Source organism: Hevea brasiliensis, chromosome 9 (assembly GCF_030052815.1).
Source record: "Hevea brasiliensis isolate MT/VB/25A 57/8 chromosome 9, ASM3005281v1, whole genome shotgun sequence".
NCBI classification, from domain to species: Eukaryota; Viridiplantae; Streptophyta; class Magnoliopsida; order Malpighiales; family Euphorbiaceae; genus Hevea; species Hevea brasiliensis.
Window position 1 is genome coordinate 87,755,385 of NC_079501.1, and position 12,662 is coordinate 87,768,046.

General features: G+C 30.5%; 1 protein-coding gene across 4 annotated transcripts; it reads left to right on the top strand.

Annotated features, from left to right (window-relative positions):
- The first annotated feature begins 5,549 nt into the window (after positions 1–5,549).
- On the top strand, positions 5,550–9,884 carry LOC110634245 (uncharacterized). Of its 4 annotated transcripts, none has more exons than XM_058153898.1 (3): positions 5,551–5,718; positions 6,319–6,756; positions 9,018–9,884. In XM_058153898.1, exons 2-3 carry the CDS (start codon positions 6,564–6,566, stop codon positions 9,248–9,250), a joined length of 426 nt encoding a protein of 141 aa, XP_058009881.1. In that variant the 5' UTR covers positions 5,551–5,718; positions 6,319–6,563; the 3' UTR covers positions 9,251–9,884. The 4 variants fall into 4 exon arrangements, with proteins under 4 accessions (XP_058009880.1, XP_058009881.1, XP_058009882.1 ...); XM_058153899.1 differs by having other exon boundaries at positions 6,336–6,756; XM_058153900.1 differs by having other exon boundaries at positions 6,394–6,756.
- Positions 9,885–12,662: the final 2,778 nt, after the last annotated feature.

A 12,662-nucleotide genomic window follows, 5' to 3' on the forward strand; every position in this document is an offset into this window, starting at 1 on the left:
AAGGTGGAGTAAAAATTTAATTTTGGGAATCCTGAATTGAACTGCCAAATCAAACCAAACAGGATTGGACAAGTGGAATCGGACTGGCTTTTTTTTTCTCCCCTCCTCTTTCTCCCACGCGCAGACCTTCTCCCCTTTCCCTTTCGATTTCTCTTTCCTCTCCACTCCCCATCGTCGGCCACCACACTCACCGATGACTAGCCTGGGCCCTCCCTCACTACCGGCCACTGCTTGGAACGTCAGAAAAATGCGCTAGAAGTCTATTATACGCGCGCACAACCATTTAGCTTCCCGGCCAAAATCTGGCCGATCCGGCTACCAATTGGATCAGATCTTGTTCCAAACCTCATCTACATCTCAAAAGTTTTTCATAGACACAAAGATCACAAATTTTCATAGAGCGGATTGTCCGATTTTAGCCCATTTTAATTTTTGAGCTAAATTTCTCCCAAACCGGAAACCCTATGAAAATTTCAAGAGTACCAGCGTGCTCCACACGACAAGAGCTTCGCGGCAATATAAATTTCAAAATTTTTTGACACTAGAAATTTAGTGGGTCTCACGACTTCACAGTATTTTTTTGAGTTTCAAATGAGCTTATTTAATTTTGTAACAATTTTATTCTAACCCCTGGTATTGTGGGCTTCGCGTAGATACCTTCATTTCACTGAAATTCGACCGTCGTCCGGATTTGCAATTTTGGTCCGGACAAACAGGTTGCCGGAACCATTTCAAAATCGGATTGGAATTGTGGTCCTCCCCACCATTTGCAAATGCCGAAGATACATTCCTAGCATTAGAATTGGTGTAGGTAAACCCAAACCTTGTGTTTCATTATTTACCTAGTGTTAGGTTTAGAATAAAAATTCATAAAATATTCGCAAGTAGCTAAAAAATTATAATTCCTTTTACATTAGCTTTGTAATATTGCTAAGGACCGTAGAGCAAAATTTTAGAAATTTTAAAGCTCACTTGAATGATTGTTAAAGAATGTTAGTTTCAAGGACTAAAATCTAATTTTTTAAGTTTGCGAGTATTGACTGTTTTGGAGGGCCCAGGAGGAGCCATATGATGTTAATGAGATGTGGATATAGGAGATGTATTTTAGAATTGCTATTTGCAAGTTGGGTAGGTCCTATGTATATGGGGAATTCTACAGGATCTTCCACAAAATTTAGGATGTCCTTTGATTCTTTAAAGTTTTATTTTAAGTAAATATTGATCAGTTTGTAATGTAATTATTTAGGTAAGCTGGGTCAGCCTTCTTCCTCCCCTCCCAGCCGCTATGACGATTTGTGAAGTACAGTAAGTAGATATTGATTTTACTTATAATTTCAATATTATTATGTATTCAAGACATATTCATGCATCACTTATAGATATATGTATATAGTTATTTGTTAGGCACGCCTTGTACTGCATTTGTATTTGATGATGTTGTTGTGATTATTGCTTTATGGTGATCTGGAGTTATGTGTGTGAGTTGGTGTATATGAGTTGTGTATATATATATGGATAGGATAGGTAGACACGGCTGGAGCTTGACTCGCTAAGACCCAATCCTTATTATGGAAAAGTTAAGGTAGGCATGGCTTAGAGTTGATCTCATTGGCCCCCGCATTTGGATATTGAGAGAAAGTCTTGCTTTGAGTTGATCTCGCTAGCAGCTGTTGGAATTAAGAGAGCTGTATAGGGGATCAACTCCCATATATATATATATATATATGTGTGAGTATGGATTAGCACACGGGTGTGTGAATGCTCCAAATTGCCTTTGATGTGATTATGGCTTGACCTATTTCAACTATGTGAAGATGTTGCATTCATTCTTAAGGATGAACTAGACTTAGATAGTTATAAAAATTATTGGTAAAAATCAATATTTTAATCTATGAGTCGAACGCTCACTCCTGTTGCTACAGGATGACTCTTACTTGTGTTTAACCTACTTCTTACTTTGCAGGTCTCTTAATTGCTCTATCTATATTTTGTGTTCTAACTTTTGAAAGTTTTAGAACTCCGCATGTGTTAGAAGATATTTTCTCTCTTTTCTCATTTTCCTCTCTTTCTTCTCTTTTTTCCTCACACTTGAAAATATTAACTATTTCAACTATTATTTAGACCTATTATAAAAAATATCAATATCTTCACAGCGATTTACTTCCTAACAGACAAAAAGGGTTAAATAGGTCTTTTCTTTTCAATTCATCTTTCTAACAGAGCAGATGGATGAATTTTAATCATTCATAAATAATTTTATTAATTAATAAATCAATAAAATTCAAATTAACAATAAAGAGAAAATATAAATTAATAAATAATTTTAGGGCCCTTTTAATTTGTATATTAAAATTGAAATTAGTATTAGAATCAGAATCAAGTGGGATTAAAAATGAAATTATAAATTTTCATTTATATTTGATTCATTGCAGATCGGAGTTAGATTCATTTTCAAGATAATAAATAATTTTAGGGCCCTTTTAATTTGCATATTAAAATTGAAATTAGTATTAGAATTGGAATCAAATGGAATTAAAAAAAAATTATAAATTTTCATTTATATTTGATTCACTACGGAATTGGAGTTAGATTCCTTTTCAAGATATTTGATTTACATATATAAACTATAAAATCAGAATCAAACTTATTTTACATTTAATGAAACTTAACTTAATTTTTTTTATATTTTTATATTTTTTAATTTTAATTATTATAAGAAAATATAAAAATAATAGTTTTATTTTTTTAATTTGAATTAATTATAATTATAATTATAATTTTTTTAATTTTATTTAATTATAAGCAAAAATAAAAATAATATATTTTATCCTTTTACTTTAGATAATTAAAATTAATTGTATTTAAAAATTTTTATTTAAATTGATTATATAAAAATTATATTTTTACCGTATTTCATTTTTGTTAGTATAATTAATTATAATTATAATGTTTAATTTTAATTATTTATATGAACATATAAAAATAATAATTTTACATTTTAATTATTATTATACTTATTTTATTATTTCATTTTAATTATCAAGATTATTTTAATTGTTATAATTGTAATTATAATTTTTTAATTTTTAATTAATTATTTGAATTATTTTTATTTTTTTATTTTAATTAATAATATGAAATATTAATCAAAACATCCTAATAAATACCGAGTAAGATTGAACATTTAACCTTTAACAGCCTAATCATTTTCATGTGTTTTGATTATCGAGATAAAAAAAGGAATGATAATTCTCTTAATTGTGAGAATCAGATTCTCTAATTTATGAAAACATTTATAAAGAAAATTATTCTCATTTATTTTAATTTGTGTGTCAATTTTTGTGAATCAAACGTCTTATTAATGAATAATAATTTTATTAAAAATTAAATAATTTTATTAATGATTTTAATTTGTTAAAGGGAGGCATAATAGTAGTTATTATATATATTACTAAATCAGCCAACACTTTTACTGTTCTTTAGAAACAGTAAAAAGACATCTTTACCCTCACCTTTTATTTACATAATTTAAATAAAATTTAATTAAATTATAAATTAAATAGTGAAAGTATTATTTTAGTCTTTATCCTTTTTGTGTTAACTTTAATATTTTTTTTCTTTCCTTTTGCTTTTTTTTTAATATAATTATAATTAAACTTATTCAACATTTACACAAAAAAATATTGTTTAATTTTTTTTCAAATAATTGAAAAAATATAATTAAATAATAAATTAAATGTAATATTTTTATTTTTCATAAATAAATAATTTAAAAAATGAAATTATAAAAATTCAACAATGATAGTAAATTAAAAATAATTTATATTCATGTCATTTAATTATACACGCACGCGCGTGCGCGCACCCACACACACACACATATATATTAGGCTAGGGGTGTGCAAACGGTCGGTTCGGTCTCGAACCGAAAAAATCGAAAACCGAAAATCAAAAATTTTAAAAACCGAACCAAACCGATTGATAAGAGAAAATCGAACCGATAAATATCAGTTCGGTTCGGTTTTAAACCAATCAAATCAAAATTTATAAAATTTTGTATTTTTAACATTAAATCTAAATAATAAAAACATAAAAACAAAAAAAATTAGAAATCAAAACTCAAAAATCTTAAGGTTCGGTTCGATTTTCTTTGATTTCAGTTCGGTTCGATTCGGTTCGATTCAATTCGATTCGATTTTTTTATTTCCTATATATTAATAATTTCGGTTCGGTTCGATTTTTTTAATTTTTTTATGAAAATAACCGAACCGAACCGATTAATCAAAATTATCAAAATTATAAATCAAACCGAACCGATTAAATTTTAAAACTGAACCGATTGAACCGAATTCAATCGGTTCGGTTTGGTTTTTCGGTTTAAACCGAAAATTGCTCTCCCCTATATTAGGCAACCAATCCTAGCTATTTATATATATTAAAACCCAATTTTATATTATTATTTGAAGAAACAACAGTATTGTAAAATTTTCATTAAATGTTTTTTCTTCTTATTTTAATTGATTAAATCCTACCAATTTCTACTTTTATATTTTTTCAATATTAATTTTAAAATTTCATTTTATTTTAATTATTTTTAACTTTTAAATAATTACATTTATCCTAATCATTATAGATTGTTTCTAAAAAAAATACTAAGCAACAATCATACTGTAATTATTATGAATATATGAATTAAGACAATACTTTAATTTATTAATTCATAAAATTATAATTTTTTAGGCTAAACTACATGTTGATATATTTTACTCATTTGAAAAATAAAAATAATTAAATAATTTTTATAATAAATTATAAATAATAATTTTATTTAATATATAGGCCCATGTAAATTTTACTTACTGCAGCATTAGGGCTGAGCAGAATTCAGTTCAAATCGAAAAATCGAATCGAATCGATTTAATTAGGTTCAATCAGTTCGGTTTTAAAATTTAATCGGTTCGGTTCGGTTTTAATTTATAAAAATTTCGGTTGTTTCGGTTCGGTTCGATTTTAAAGAGAAAAAATTGGTTAAACCGAACCGAACCGAATAGTGATTTATATAGTCAAATCGAACCAAATCGATTTTTGAATTAATTTACTTTTATGGAAAATTTATGAATTATATTTAATTATATATATATATATTGTTTAATTTCATTGATTAATGGTTATTAGGTTCAAACCAAAGTTAAAATTAGACCAAATAACTTGAAAATCAAGTCTAAATTAAAAAATCAATCAAAAATCAAATCGATCGATTTAAACTGAATCGAATTGAAATAAAACGATTCGATTCGATTCGATTTTTTAACAATTTTAATTCGATTTAATTTCTAAAATTGACGGTTCAATTTTTAAAATTTAATTCGATTCGATTTGATTCGGTTCGGTTTGAACCGATTGCTCACCCCTGGCAGCATAGCGCCGTTTTATACCTTGCTAATTTTAAAGGTCACGAACTTGCTTATAAAAATTACCCGTGATTATGAGACGTCCTCTGCGCAGCAGTAGGAAATGTCTCTGTTTGCACTGGAAATCTTCTTCGCTTTCCTTCCAATGTCCTTCCCAAAATCCCTCACTAGCCGATTCTACTCAGTCCTCTATCCGGCTTTACTCGTTCGGTGACAACCCGATCACATCATCCCCTGAATCATCGCTTGCTTGCACAACTCAAAGAGAAGGATGCTTCTGTCGAGGTTGAGGATGTCACTAACAAAGGTAAACAAATTAATGGGCGTATTTTCTTTTTTCCTTCTGTATGGTAATTATGTGTTTGCTCGCTAAGAAAAATATATGAACTTATCGGAAAATAAGGGAAGTTTTTTACTTTAGTGTTTTGTAGTTTTAGGCAGTTGGGAACTTAAGTAAGAGACGTTCTTGGTCATTTAAAATTAGTGAAAATTGAAATTTTGATTGAAAAGTTAACCTGTTTTATTTTATTGCTCGTTTTCTCAGAATACAAATGGGATACTTTATGTTTGTGTATTTGCTAGTTAATGTGAAATGATGCTACAACGGATCATGGGAGCTGGGATTTAGAGGGAAATTGTATTATGTTTGCTTAATGTGGGAAAATTTTCACACATTTGTGAATTAATTAATTTTATTCATGGGGCTTTGCTTCTGAATGATCTGCATTTGAATCTGCAATTTTTATCGCATGGTTTTGGTAAAATCTATTTTGTTACATTTTATGGTGATAATTAAGCTAGTATTGGCAGAGGACAAAATAATTTTTGAACATGGTTGTCATTTGTTTTTGATAAAACAAGAATATTCTGTATATTTTTATTTATTTGTAATATTTTTTTTATTTAGTTTGTACTATGTGTAAGTTATTTGGTTGGTTTTCCGGTGTGAGAGCTGAAAGATCTAATGGATAAGTACTTCAAGGGGGATGAGGAGGTGCTCCCTTCAATTACGGAAGCAATCTTTACACTGGAGGTTGTCAAGGAAGCACGAGGAGACAGATGATGATTTGATGGAAGAACTCCATATGAAGCCACTGGATGATGTGAAGGATAAAAAATTTGAATCAGAGTTTAAGGAGCTGTATCAGACTGATGAGGAGATTGATGAATTGTACAACGCCAAGGAATGTCATGAAGAAAATCCTGAAGGATGAGTACTTCAACATGGATGACAATAAATGGGATGAGATGATTAAGGAGGCAATGGAACAAGGTTTTTTGAAGGACACAAGGGAATGTGAGGAAATTCTAGAGGATATACTTAGCTGGTATAAGCTCCTTCCAGGTATAATGGTGTGACCTTTTTCCCTTTTTTTTTCCCCCTCCCTAGATCTAGAATTTCTGTTGTGGCCTTTGTTTGTAATTTCATTTTGCTATTTTGTCTTCACGTGAAATTCACCTTTTTTTTTCTTCTAACTTTAAAAGGTTTGCAATAGTTAACTTGTTATGGTAGTTTCTAGATCTGAAACTAATTTCTTTGCTTGTTGAATGGTTAAAGGGAAAAAAAAATTTTGGAATTGGAGTACCAATGTACCACTAAATTTGCAATCTCCTACCAATAATTTCAAGAATTTTTTAAGTGTTGCTTAGATTGGTTTGCATTTTGCGACTTTAACCTGGTTGGTAATCCCATAGGTATCTAAATGGCAATGGTTATATTTGTTGGCCTAGGTGATTGTTTTGCTTGTGAACTTTCGTAGCTATAAACGCTATACAATTTCCCAAACAAGCACACATGCTGATAACCCAAAAAAAAAAAAAGAAAAAAAAGAGGCACGATCAGCCATTGTTTTCACTGTATTTTTTAATTATTCAAGAAGCAGTTTGATGGGGATATTAATAGAAGGTCTAATTTCTTGAGTAGATGAGAAACTTAAAAGAATTCGTTTAATCTGCTGGTTAAAGCAACTAAAATTTAGAGGGTTTACCGGATTAGTGCTTTGTTTGGAACAGGAGTGTAGATCATTCAGTCATTAGCTTTGCAATTAAAAATTAATGTCATTTCAAGGTTACACTTTTGGGTCCTTAAGTGCTACTCTTGAACCAGTGTAACCCTTCCTGACCTAGATATTCCTTCCTCCAACTTTCAATCTCACCTTCCTTGAATGAGACCCATCAAAAAGGGTTAATTAATCCTTTTACTAATTGAATCTTTCACCTGGGGATGTTTCAAGAATTGGGCCTATTAAGATAGATCATCCTATGTTCTGCTGATCAATGAATTCATATTGTTTGTGTCCAGGGTGTGCCGTGGAAAAATTCTTTTAAGCATTTCTTCCTAACTCATGGAGAATTGAACTTGGAAAATTTTTCCCCCAATCTTATGTCACAATCAGTGACACATGGTGACTTTTTGTTCTAGGAACAATTCTTTTGTAGTATATGAACTGTATGACATGCTGTCAAGTTTCAAATAATTTTTATGAAAGGCATCCTTACATGTTTGAAGACTAATTGTATAGAATTATATTAAGGTAGCAGGGAAATATTTACAATATACATGTTAAATAGAGTTTCATTGAGCATATGATGGGTTTTGCTATAGTGTCTTCTGCTTGGTTACTGAAACTAATTTGTTAAAACATATTTTTCCAAATTCTTTTTTGTGTACCATTGGAAACTCAAGGAATATGCCCATGTATGTGTATTTATTTTTGTTATTATGAGGATTTGGCTTTCATATAGGAAACTAGCTAGTACATCTTTTTTTGGTGAAATGATATTTGGTATGAGGGATAAGGCAGTGGCTTTACATTCAGAGATGGCCAGGCATTACCTTGCTTCTCCGAGTTGGCAAATAATATGCTTTTATAATCATTGGGTTCTTTATTATCAAATTATATTTTAGCAAAGTGAGAGTCAATGATGATAATAAGATTACTGTGGAGTTTCCTTCTTGGGGTAGTTGTGACACTCACAGCCCTCTTGCCTTTCAATCTGCAACATAAAGGAAATGTTTGATCCGAAGTGGCATATCAAGCTTACCCTTGTCTTCAGGGAGCTGATTGTTTGTGCGGGCTGGCTGGCAAGCTAGGCATTTCTTCTTAATGTAGGATCCTGCTTCTTCCTGGCTGGCAAGCTTACCCTTGGTTTGGTTTTGGCTGATGCTTTTGGTATTAGCATAGTCGACCCTAAATTTTTTGAATAAATGCTTAGTTGAGTTGAGTTGAGTACTTATATGCATGGCTTGTAGATTTTATTTCTGGTCTTGTCTTCCACCATGTAACCAAAAAGAAAAAAAATGCCATTCATGAAGTTTGCATGTTTTGCAGGTTAGCTTTCAATATCTCTGCCTTCAACTTTATAATAAGTTTCTTAGCCTATATACAATGGTGTTTCCATTAAGCTCTTTTTCATTTTAAGTGATAATTATTAGAATGATGAACTTATGGTGGCCTGTATTTTCTTTCTAATACGAGAGCTTTTGGGATATAATTATCAGGGCTTGATTGTGCTAGCTATTTTGCATGTCCATGGCGTGGTAGTTGTGTAGATAGAATATTGTTGGCAGCTGTGGATATTTATCTAATTTCTTATTTTCATCAGATGGCATCAAGGAAAAGGTGGAACAGAGGTTCAATGCGCTGGGGGATATGTGTGAAAGAGTTGATGTTGAACCTGAAGAAGCCTATAACCGTTCAAGCAATTTGAGGATGAGATGGTCATGGAATAGAGAGAAAATGGAAGCCGAGGGCCCCCTACAATTTGACAAGGCTATGGTGCCAGACAACAAAAAGGACTTGGATGACCCACTAGTTGAGGGGTCAATGCTTAGGTGACAAACTTGGGTAGTCAGGAGATGAGGTCGCATTCAGCGGGGGTGGCAGTTGAGGTGGTGCGATTGAGGTGTTGCTGGGTGTTTGGCCACTGTTGGAGAGGCGGCGATGGCCTCAACCATTCAACCCAAATCGCGAAGAAGAATAAGACGACCAAAAATTAATATTTTATTAATAAAAATTACGAAAATTATTATTTCAATTTTTTTGATAAAAATTTTGGTTTATTTGCAGGTGAGGATTTATTTAAAAAAAAAAAAAAAGATAAAAATTGGCTTATTTGAACATAACAAAAAGTTAACGGACAAACGAAGCTGGGAAAGCCAACAAGTTGGCAGTGGATGCTCGAGCCTCATATGTCAAGGGAAGACTTCAAGCTAATCAGGCTTTTATAGAGACTTTGAAGGCAACGATAACGAGGCAGCATCTCACACAATCTCTACATGAGAATTTAAGCCGCAACACTTTCCTGCGGGGCATTGAAATTAGATTCATGAGATCCTTGATATCCATCTGATTTCATGCACTCTTACATTGTTGCATGTTGTTGATGTGGTCAATCGATTGACAGATGCCCTTATTGCTGAGAAAATTCATCAATTTTTTAAAGAATTGAAATTGTTTTTTGTTTATTTTATGCTGCGTACAGCTCTTTGAATGACTGTATTTTCCTTCAGTGATGCTACGCGTTGCTCATTTTCCATTTTTGTTTTCGTTTAATGAACAAAAAGGCATGAACTTGATGAAATTTATAATTGTATCCAATGCTTCAAAAGTAGATTACTTTATGAGCTTTATATGCATGTAATAACTATATTCAATTAAACGTTGTATGCCTTTTTCGTTTTTATATATATTAACCCTTTCTTTTCATCTCTTGGAAGACTGTTTTTATCGAATATTTAAGAATTGAAACTACATTTAATTGATTAAGGATTACAACGGATAGAGTAATTATGAAAATCACCGTATTCGAATTCATATTGGGTTATTATTATTAATATTTGATCCCATTCCAAAACTAGTTATTAATTTTAGAATAATATCTGAATTAATTTAATTTTTTATTTTTTAATTAATAATTTTTGTAAAAAAAATTAATTTATTAATAATTTATATTTTAAAATTTAATAATTTTACAAAATATTTAAATTCTAATTATTTAAAATATAATATATAAAAATTATAAATATTCTCATAAAAAATATATATATATATATAATTTATATATAATTATATTTACTTATTTATTTATATAAAACATAAAAAATTTAAACTCAACTCAAATCTTACACTAGTATTATTTTTTAAAATCAAATTCATTATGTTGTCCAAATCTTAATTATATGTCACCCAAATCTATCCCAATAGACCTTGAATTTGTAGGGTACCTGAAAATACCAAACCTAGTTGCCATCCCTAATCCTGCCATCTATGGTCCTAAGATGGGTATGTGATTCCTTTCTTAGGTTATCAACTTCAATTCCTTCACAGTTTATGCATCTAATTGGATTAGGAAATCTCTCCTGTAAATCTTGATAAAACTTCACTTTTGTTATTCGATATCTTGTTTGTCAATAGATAAGAAATTTTCTGTAACCCCTATTGAGATCTATGCCAATAAACACTGTCAAAAAACTCGTTACGGAATTTTATCAATGTCTTTACCACCGTCAAGAAAGCAGCCTGCTCCTGCAAGAATCTGAGCATGTGAAAAAGACTTCCAAGCCCAAGGCATATTCCTACTCAGGTTCCAAGTTGATAAAAAGGTGGGAAAGAAGACTAAAAGAACAGTAAAGAAGAAAGCATACGGTAAGCTAGTTGCTAAGGTGTACAAGACAAAACCTTCAAAGCTTTCTCAGGAAGATGCCTTTGCAGTGTTTATAGCCATAACTACAGCATCCTGTATTGTTCAAATCCCCTTCTGAAGTTATCCCAGCATTAATACTGAAGGCAGGTTTTTATCCTTGAAGATGAAGCAAAGATAAATTTCCTTGATAAGAGACATGACAGAATGGAGTCAAGGCCTTGTTCCAATTCCTGTTCTTCCTCTTTGTCTAAGGAGCACTATTCAGATTGCTACTATAAGGCTGTAGAGTTTACTTGCAGTGCTTGTCTATTCTGTGTTTGTTGTCCTCTTTGCATTGTTTGGTGCTGCATCAAGCTACCATGCAAGATCTGTTGGAAAGCTGCAAAGTATGCCTGTAGGAACTACAGGATTTGTTGTGGATCACAGAAGAAAGTGTATGCATCATATTCATCCTTTTCAGATATGGATTCTGATAGTTTGCCAAAGCATAGGGCTAATGAATTGCAATGTAGAAGATCAGCTCCAAGCTGAAATTTAAAGCAAAAATTTTGCCTGTCTGTGATTCTCTCCTTCATTAAACTTTATCATCTGCTGTTTAATTAGATTCTGGTTTGCATCTTCTATCAGATATTGATGTGGATTGGTATCAACAGATGGGTAATTTGTGCATTTTTTGCATAGGTAATCTGATGATCAAGTCATTTTGTTCTTCTTGTATTGAATACCTCCTCTAGGACCCATCTTAAAACAACTTTTTTTTTTAATTTATTTATCAGGGTATCTCTTTATGTTTTTACGATTCACAGAAGATATTATCCTTTGAGCGTTCATGGCTGTTTCCCCTAACAATGCATTCTCCAAGGATCAAAACCTGAGTTATCTCCTTATAAGCACAATGGGTCTTATCACTATACTCAAACAACCCATTTGTTTTAGTTTATTATTGACTTTTTTTTTTTGAATTAGATGACCATCATTTACCAAAATCTCCTCTTCCTCGCCTCCTCCCACAAAAAAAAAAAAAAAAAAAAAAAAATGTAAAAAAAAAATTAAAGTTTTATTATCTTTTTCTTTGGGATAACCACAAAAAAAACCCTGTACTTTTTTAATTTTTTCAATTCTACCATAATTATGAAAATTACCAATTAAATACTAAATTTTTTAATTCTTACCATTTCTATCTCATCCTTAAGAGAACTATTATTTGATTAACAGAAACGTCATGTAAGCATCGCGTAAAAATGCAACTTGTCTATATTTCATATTAGTATACTGAAATAATATGTTTTTACCTAAAAATACATATTTCCGATCTCTTTAAGTATTCTAATTCTATATCTTTATTTCATCTATCAACATTAAATTAATATAGAAATTTAAATGCAACTTATCAAATATATATTAATATGAGATATTTACATAAAATTAAATATATATTTTTTTTCCTTTCATTTAAAGATATGTCTTCCTCTTATATATTGATTGCAATCAGCTCATGCTTGCATTGTGTCTTATATAGTGTTCTGTTAGTAAAATAATAGTTTTCTTAATGATATGATAGAATTGATAAGGGATAAAAAAATTTATAATTTAATTAGTAATTTT

Excerpts from the sequence above, each read along its gene's own strand:
- LOC110634245 (XM_058153897.1), top strand. The coding sequence starts at position 6,564 with ATGAGGAGATTGATGAATTGTACAACGCCAAGGAATGTCATGAAGAAA. Across the intron at positions 6,757-9,017 it reads CTGGTATAAGCTCCTTCCAG|ATGGCATCAAGGAAAAGGTG; the intron begins GTATAATGGTGT and ends TATTTTCATCAG.